Source organism: Vespa mandarinia, chromosome 6 (genome assembly GCF_050613455.1).
Source record: "Vespa mandarinia isolate Hongniang chromosome 6, ASM5061345v1, whole genome shotgun sequence".
NCBI classification, from domain to species: Eukaryota; Metazoa; Arthropoda; class Insecta; order Hymenoptera; family Vespidae; genus Vespa; species Vespa mandarinia.
Window position 1 is genome coordinate 4,184,295 of NC_140815.1, and position 8,206 is coordinate 4,192,500.

The 8,206-nt window shown below is 31.0% G+C and overlaps 2 protein-coding genes across 3 annotated transcripts; one reads left to right on the forward strand and one right to left on the reverse strand.

Moving 5' to 3' along the window:
• 128up (GTP-binding protein 128up) lies at nucleotides 1-3,199 on the forward strand. Its single transcript, XM_035865157.2, has 8 exons — nucleotides 1-42; nucleotides 132-297; nucleotides 564-694; nucleotides 799-1,038; nucleotides 1,664-1,832; nucleotides 1,933-2,062; nucleotides 2,142-2,264; nucleotides 2,350-3,199. The coding sequence occupies exons 1-8, from the start codon at nucleotides 1-3 to the stop codon at nucleotides 2,450-2,452; spliced, it is 1,104 nt and encodes a 367-aa protein (XP_035721050.1). The 3' UTR covers nucleotides 2,453-3,199.
• Nucleotides 3,200-3,235: 36 nt separating this feature from the next.
• dila (centrosomal protein dilatory) lies at nucleotides 3,236-8,155 on the reverse strand. 2 transcript variants are annotated; one of them, XM_085657996.1, is made up of 11 exons: nucleotides 7,511-8,155; nucleotides 6,824-7,247; nucleotides 6,643-6,736; nucleotides 6,230-6,335; nucleotides 5,698-6,139; nucleotides 5,319-5,536; nucleotides 5,084-5,243; nucleotides 4,735-4,991; nucleotides 4,126-4,297; nucleotides 3,860-4,023; nucleotides 3,236-3,703 (listed from the first exon to the last, which is right to left on the reverse strand). In XM_085657996.1, exons 1-11 carry the CDS (start codon nucleotides 7,513-7,515, stop codon nucleotides 3,565-3,567), a joined length of 2,181 nt encoding a protein of 726 aa, XP_085514122.1. In that variant the 5' UTR covers nucleotides 7,516-8,155; the 3' UTR covers nucleotides 3,236-3,564. The 2 variants fall into 2 exon arrangements, with proteins under 2 accessions (XP_085514122.1, XP_085514123.1); XM_085657997.1 differs by lacking the exons at nucleotides 4,735-4,991; nucleotides 5,084-5,243.
• Between the last annotated feature and the right edge of the window lie 51 nt (nucleotides 8,156-8,206).

The following is an 8,206-nucleotide window of genomic DNA, read 5'->3' on the forward strand; positions in this document are numbered from 1 at the left end:
ATGAGTACAATCTTGGAGAAAATTGCTTCGATCGAAGCAGAGGTATGTAATTCTTTCAATTCGATGTCACATCAAAGAATATATTATAGGCGTAATGAAATAAGTATAGAAATATATAAATTTTAATTTAGATGGCACGTACACAAAAGAACAAAGCAACGTCTGGTCATTTAGGCTTGTTGAAAGCAAAATTAGCAAAATTGAGACGTGAACTTATAACACCAAAAGGAGGTGGTGGTGGTGGAGAACAAGGATTTGAAGTTGCTAAAACTGGAGATGCTCGGATAGGTTTTGTCGGTGTGTTTTTCAATAATTTTATAAATATTTTCTTAAATATATCAATTCGTTTATGTGATCGTATTATTTCAAGTATTGATAAATCTAATAATAGAAAGATTTATAAGGACCCACATAATTAATTAATAAATTTAACTTCAAATATATATATATATATAAACTATATGCTATATATATATATATATATATATATATATATATATATATAGCATATAGTTTTAGTAAAATTTATTAATTTTAACATAAGAAATTTGTTAATTGCATAGGTTTTCCTTCTGTTGGTAAATCTACATTATTAAGTACACTTGCGGGTGTATACTCTGAAGTTGCAGCATATGAGTTTACAACTTTAACTACTGTTCCTGGTTGTATAAAATATAAGGGAGCAAAAATACAGGTATTATATATGAGGATAAAATTCAAAATATATTATATAAACAAGTGAAATATTTAATTTATAAAATATAAATGTAAATATTTATGATAATGTTTTCCTTTTAGTTATTGGATTTACCAGGTATTATTGAAGGTGCTAAAGATGGAAAAGGTCGTGGAAGACAAGTAATAGCTGTAGCTAGAACTTGTAGTTTGATTTTTATTGTTTTGGATGTGCTTAAACCGTTGGGACATAAGCGCTTGATAGAACACGAATTGGAAGGTTTTGGATTACGACTTAACAAGCAACCACCTAATATTACTTTTAGGAAAAAAGAAAAAGGTGGTGTCAACTTGCAAACCACGGTAAAATAAAATTTATACTTTTACATATATGGTAAATATTATATATATATATATATATAAAAAAAAAGGTACACAGGAGTGAGTTCACATAATATAATCAAAATATATATACTTACTTATTAGTTTTTTCCTTACTATATACTTTATAGCAGAAAGAAATTTTTTGGAAGTAAAATTATTGAAAAACATAACTGATGTTAAGGATATATAGACAATTATTTCTATTTTTATATTTAACAATTAACAATTAATTTGGTATAATCCTTAGGAATATAAAGTCACTGTCAAAAACATTGTTTAACTTACTCTATATATTTATATCTGTAGTGATTGTTAACATTAAATAATAGGGGCAGTGGCTTATTTTTTCTTTTTTTTTTTTTACAGATTTTTTATTGGTTTTACTATAATACGTACTAAAAAATTCCAAATTTAGTATGTTCGTTAATTAGTAAAATGACACGATGTATAACCTAAGCTTTAGTTATGTTATCTTGAGATTATTTATGCGATCACTGTAGTGGAATGAGCCAAGTGTAACCTTTTAACATTATCACAATAAATTTAACATAATTACCAGACAGGCATTTGACAGAAAGACTAAGGCAGTTGCATTGTTTGCCAGTGTGCACAATCAGAACTTGATTTAGAGTCAGTCAAGGCCATACTGGCAGAGTACAGAATTTACAATGGAGATGTAAATCTACGATATAATGCTACATCGGACGATTTGATTGATGTCATTGAAGGGAACCGAGTTTACATACCATGTATTTATTTGTTGAATAAAATCGGTAATTATGAAACATATAATATTTCTATAAATGAATATGTTTGGGTGAGGATCCTGTAAAAAATTGCGTTTTTGTCTTCTCTTCTTTTTTTTATTTTTAGATCAAATAAGTATAGAAGAATTGGATGTTATATATAAAATACCACATTGTGTACCTATTTCTGCTCATCACAAATGGAATTTTGATGATTTGTTGGAGAAGATGTGGGATTATTTACAACTCGTTAGAATGTAAGTCTGAAATAATCAAATAATTAAACAATATTTTTAATAATTTCTTAAAAGCTATTTATATCACTTTGTTCAACAGTTATACCAAACCTAAAGGTCAACTACCAGATTACAATTCTCCTGTAGTATTAAATACAGAAAGAAGAACGGTAGAAGATTTTTGCAATAAACTTCATAGATCAATAGCAAAGGAATTCAAATAGTAAGTACCTATTAAATATATCTATATATATATATATACCCACTGGTTTTAAAGGATTAATAAAAGTTAATTATTAATATCTTAGTGCGTTAGTATGGGGGTCATCGGTAAAACATCAGCCACAGAAAGTGGGAAAGGATCATGTCTTGTGCGACGAGGATGTTGTACAAATAGTAAAAAAAGTGTGATTTTATTTTGTGGTATATATATATGTGAGTAAATATTGAAAAATAATATTGATTGAAAACAAAAAGAGGACAAGCGATTTGCGTATTATACTTAACAGCTTAATAGTATAATACTCTTTTTAAATTTAATTTCACTTTACAAATAAAGTTGTAAAATTAGGATTTGGTATTAGATTATATCTTTCAAACTAAAAGGATAAACAGAAATATGTACATATAGATACATATATCTTTCATAATGATAGATGTATAAGTTGATGTAGTAATATCAAACAGGATTAAAAAAAAGAAAAAAAAGAAAAAAAAGAAAAAAAAGAAAAAGAAAAAAAGGAAGAAAGAAAAAGAAGTAGTACGATTAATGAAAATCGTAATATTGGGACAATACTATCAAAAAATTTATAATGGTATTATAAAATTTGTTAGAATGAAAAAAAAAAGTAATTCTTATATGCGTGAGATATAGGAAAATAACTACCATTTTCTAACGTAATATAATTATTTTTTTCAAGTAATAAATGCTGATACTCATAGTGATACTGCAAAATCTGCAAAATCTAAATTATAATACGAAATATTACTCACATTGATATGGTAAGATCATTGCATTACATCAATAATTATCGTGAGTTAATATAAAGACTGCATTTAAAATCAGTTTTAAATTATATTTTTATCTTACATTTATAAAATTGTGGTGAAATAAACAGTGACATTTCATGCTTGTAAATGTTATACAGCAATGATAAAGATCTTATACTGAAATGTATGTACGAATGTGTATAATTTCTTTTTTTTTCTTTTTTTTTTTTCTTTTCTTTTCTTTTCTTTTCTTTTCTTTTTTCTTTTCTTTTCTTTTCTATTTTTCTTTAATGTAGACATAGCCCTGTGCACGTGATAATAAATTCTACATTCAACGGCGCTGGAAAATCTTTTCATAACAAATTCAATCCACTGACATGTTCGTGTTTACTTGCATCTTAGATAAAGGTTATTATAAGGTTCTCATGCATCGCCTATGAGAATTAATGGTGTGTGAATTTGTGAATTAACGATGCCTGTCGTGTTCAGTGCTTATAGTCGGAAATCGCAGAGACAGAGTATACGCCTCATATTTATAAAGATTTTAAAATGTATTCTTTTCGTTGTTGATCCAATAATTTTTCTAAATGTCCGCATTTAGCATTGACTCCTTCGAGTTCCTTAGAAAGATTTTTTATAGTTAGAACTTTTTGAGTTATTATCAATTTAACCCTGGAAAAACATTTTTCATTATAAATAAACGTAATTTCGAATAAGTAAAATCGAAAGAAATATATACGAGTATGTACGAGGTGTATCGTTATTGCTTGAACAATTTATGATATATCGATTTCTTTATGTTCATTCTTGCGACTAACTTTAATATACCTGCTGTACACTTGTGACATTAACATTTCTTTGTTGGCATTATTTTGCGTTAATTCTTGAAACAACGAAGCAATTTTGTCCTCTAAAACTCTTTTTTCTCCTTCAATTTCTCGTCGAGCGATTCCTTTCGCATTGTCCCTTTCGTCTGTTAAAGTTTCTATCAACTAAAAATAATACTTCTTTTTATATATTCCGTTTTATCGTTATAATGCATTCTTGCAAAAGTCGTTATAATAGTTGAAAAGATGATGTGCTTAGAAATTTACCACATTTTTATTGCTCAAATTATTTACGCATTCTTCGAGTTTATTTTTCATCGTTTTTAATCTATTTTCTGTTTGTGCAAGTTTATTTTCCATCGATATTAATGCTTGTTTGTGGATCTTCTCATTATCAGTTGCAATGTGCAATTCCATTTCGTATTTCTCTTTCACAGACCTTAAACAGATTAGAATATATCGCCTTTCCACGTTCATGATGGAATACAATACAGGTGTTTATTAGTCGATCGTACAATTTTATTGTATTATTATCATTATTAATTATTTCATTCGGGGAAGGTTATAGATACATACTTTTACTGTATCTTTTTATTATTTTTTTTTATTTTTATTAGAACCGAACATGTATTCGCATTTTGCATACCGATACCGATAGCGACGCTTTGATATCACCATTTTTGCTCACGTTCAGAAATATCCGTGTGCTTGGATTTACATTTTCCTGTCATCGATCGGTATCCGTAAGACAAATGTGAATATACATATGGAATTGGATATCCTATGTTAACGTATTCAATATCGACTCAGTCATAATCATTGTATATGTATGCTTATACGATGTATATTCTCTTTAAAGTTACGACCTTCGTGTACCTTAATTTACTTTCATAGCTTTGCTGAACTACCGTTTTCATATCTCGAGCTTCCTTCTCAAGACGGCCGATAGCGAGCTCGATTTGTCTATCACGTTCTCTCTGACTTTCCTCTCTTATTTTATTTTCCGATTTTTCTAGTTTTATTATTTGTTGTTTCTTGTAATTCTCTAACCATTCCGTCCATTCCGTTTGCAGGCTCTCCCGAAGAGCCTCTTTTTCAGCTTGGTGTTTTAGCTTCTCATCCTCTAATTCTTTCTATAATTACGTGATCGCTTAATGTAGTATCGCGTATTGTATATAATAAATTACAACATATTATAATGCTTTTTATCTCAAAAAACATTAACCTGTAACCGGGTGTACGTTTGTCGTATAATCGTATCTTTCTCCATGTCGCGTTTAGCTAGTTCCTCATCGAACCTGTTCCTTTCGCGTTCTAAATCCTCCGCGAATTTAATTCTTTCCGTACGAAACTGTGCCTCCTGTTCCTCTAGCTTCTCCTTATACCTGACAACATTCACGCCCGTCATATTACGAATTTATTTATTAATTGACTAGTACGACGTGTTTTTAGTTAGCTACCTGGTCCATAGGATATTCTTTTCGCTCGCTAATACTTTTTCGTGACTAGCTGTAAGTTCTAAACGTAATTGTTCTAGCTGCTGGTTCGAGCGACGTATTATGCGTAGCTCTGAATCTTGAAGTTCCTTTATGTGAGTGCTTCGTATCTCCTGAATCTCCAGCTGATGTTGTTCGACCATGCTTCGTAATTCGGGTTCTAATCCCTTCACCGTCATTTCCTGCGGGAACGTTATCCATCGTTATATATACACTTACACATCTACGTAGATATCGTTAACAACGATACGACAATTTCAATTCGATAAATTTGCTCGGGCCATCATCGTAAGATAATTATACGTAAGAAAATAATCGATCGGTTTCGCTATCATCGACGAACCTTTATTTTCGACGTTCTTGCCTCTAACCATCGCTCTCGTCTTATCTTTTCGGAGGCCGCGAAATGTTCCTTTGCTCGTTGTAATTCGACGAGATGTCTATCCGTACAAACTTTCATATCCTTTTCCGCCTTCGATTCGATTTCCTTGATTCTTTGTGCCAACGAATTACATTTATCGGTTAAATCTGTCTTCTCCGAAATGAGCTTCTCCATAAACTTTTGATGTCTCTTCACGATCGTTTGATATTTTTTTTCTTGCGTCTCGAGCCTCGAGACGTGTTTTTTATTTTCTACGTTTAATTTCTCGCAGGCTGCTTCTCTTTCATTTTTTAATTCGTTCTTCAACAATTTAATCGTTGCCTCCTTCTCCTCCAATTGTAACTGCGCCGTACTTAAGTCGTCTTTGAACGCGTTTGAGAAATAATTTCTTAAAGGATCACACCTACGTGTACGTATATACCAATTTAGAAAGTTGAATTATACGACTTGAAAGAAATGTTAAAGAGGTTATTTATATGAAATTTTATCTTACTTATTATGATCTAAATAAGAAGAAAACTTGTCCTTTATAAATATATCTTGAATGATCGCACTCGTATCTGGTTCCGTTCGATTTGCGTGTACTTCGTTCGGGTAATCTACGAACGCGATTTGTGTTTGTTGAAAAATGATAATTATAAAATGTATACAACGAAGGTACAAACATTGAAACGTACAATCTCGTCGCACTTAGAATTTTGACTTGACTCTGCTACGTTTCGTGATAGAAGCATATATAAGGTAATACAAAATTTTTACCGATATAGATCACATTGTTTGAATTGTTTTTTTTTCTTTCTTTTTTTTTTTTGATTTTTTGATTTTTAAAAACTAATATTCCCGGTGGAAAGTTGTCGGTAAAAAAAGTAATTTCTTTCTTTTTTTTTCCCCTAATTCTTGTTATACCGTCTTCGAGCGTCGCCAGAAACGACATTATATCTTCGTAGGTCGCTCCGATTGATCCACATTTATCTTTGCAATGATCTTTCTCCGGCTCGAGCTGCAAATACGTATTACAGACGATTTAGCTTCTCCTAAATGATATCTAATATCGATCAAATATTCACTATCGAAAAACCGTACACACTTGATTACTATATCTCATATTTAAGGATGGTACTTCACCGCGATTGTCGGTGATCGAAGCTACGTCGAAGTGCCTCGATCCAGGAACGTCCTCGATAATATTTCCCTCCAGGTCATTTATCATTTTGCATAATTGCTCGAACGAGCTGTTATTCGGTTCTATTAGATTCTGATTACAGTCGCTAATCTCCAGACTTCGCATTTTCATTTTAACGTCGTTCACACATTTGTCCGTCTCCGATACGGTTGTCTCCGCGTTGTCGACGAAATCGCTCGTCTCTATGGGATGATACGAATCGTCGAGATCGTTCCGTTCCTCAAAGATAACACCAGTGGCCATTTCCTTTGGATTCGTCCTACCCGGAGGATACTTCTTTATCGGTGGCTTACTGCTCAGCTTCGGATGATTTATGTTTATCACCGCACTTGAGAAAGTATAACATTACACGTTTTCTTTATTATTAGTGTTATTGTTATTATTAATATTATTATTATTATTATTATTTATTATTATTTATTATTATTATTATCTATTATTATTATTATTATTATTATTATTATTATTATTATTATTATTTTTATTTATTTATTTATTTTTTTTTTGGTTTTTTTTTTATCTTTCTTACTCGTACATATTACATTCACGCGCGTTCGTACACTTTCACAAGATCGTAATTCTTTACGTTACCTCATCCTTTTTTTTGTCCTTGTTTTTTCCCTTGTCCTTTTGTTAATTCGGGTTTTCTCTCTCTCTCTCTCTCTCTCTCTCTCTCTCTCTCTTTCTCTTTCTTGTTTTATTTTCCTTGTGAACAAAGTCTTCAAAGTGACCTTACCTCGATTAATGTCTGCCTAGCAGTCCTCTATCTACTAAGCTACGCACGTGTTTGATCGTTTTTATACGACGTCGAAAAGTGTCCTTTTAACTCTTATTTACTACCACTTTCACGGTCGTTGGGGTAATACCAAGGCAACGGCTATAAAAACATTACGTACTCGATGGTATATACTGCGTATGCAGAACGGCAATGTATGTATTTTTGTAGGTATGTTATTTGACTAGGTATGGTGTTAATGGCGTGACGCATCCGTTATTTCCCGACGACAATAATAACGTTATCGAATGTATCTCATTGACTTATATCATTAATATTAAAGATGGTATAGAAAAATGATAATATCATCAAATTAGAAATGTTTAATAATAACTATCCAAACTAATTCTTTCTACGGTGTGTACGCATGAAATGAGTGAAAACTGACACAACACTTCGTCTTTTTGAGTAAATCGTTTTACTAATGTTTATTAATAAACATTTCATATAGATTAATGTTAATTTATTATAATTGTAATATCGGTCATATTCTTCGCCCGTCGTGCCGCTCT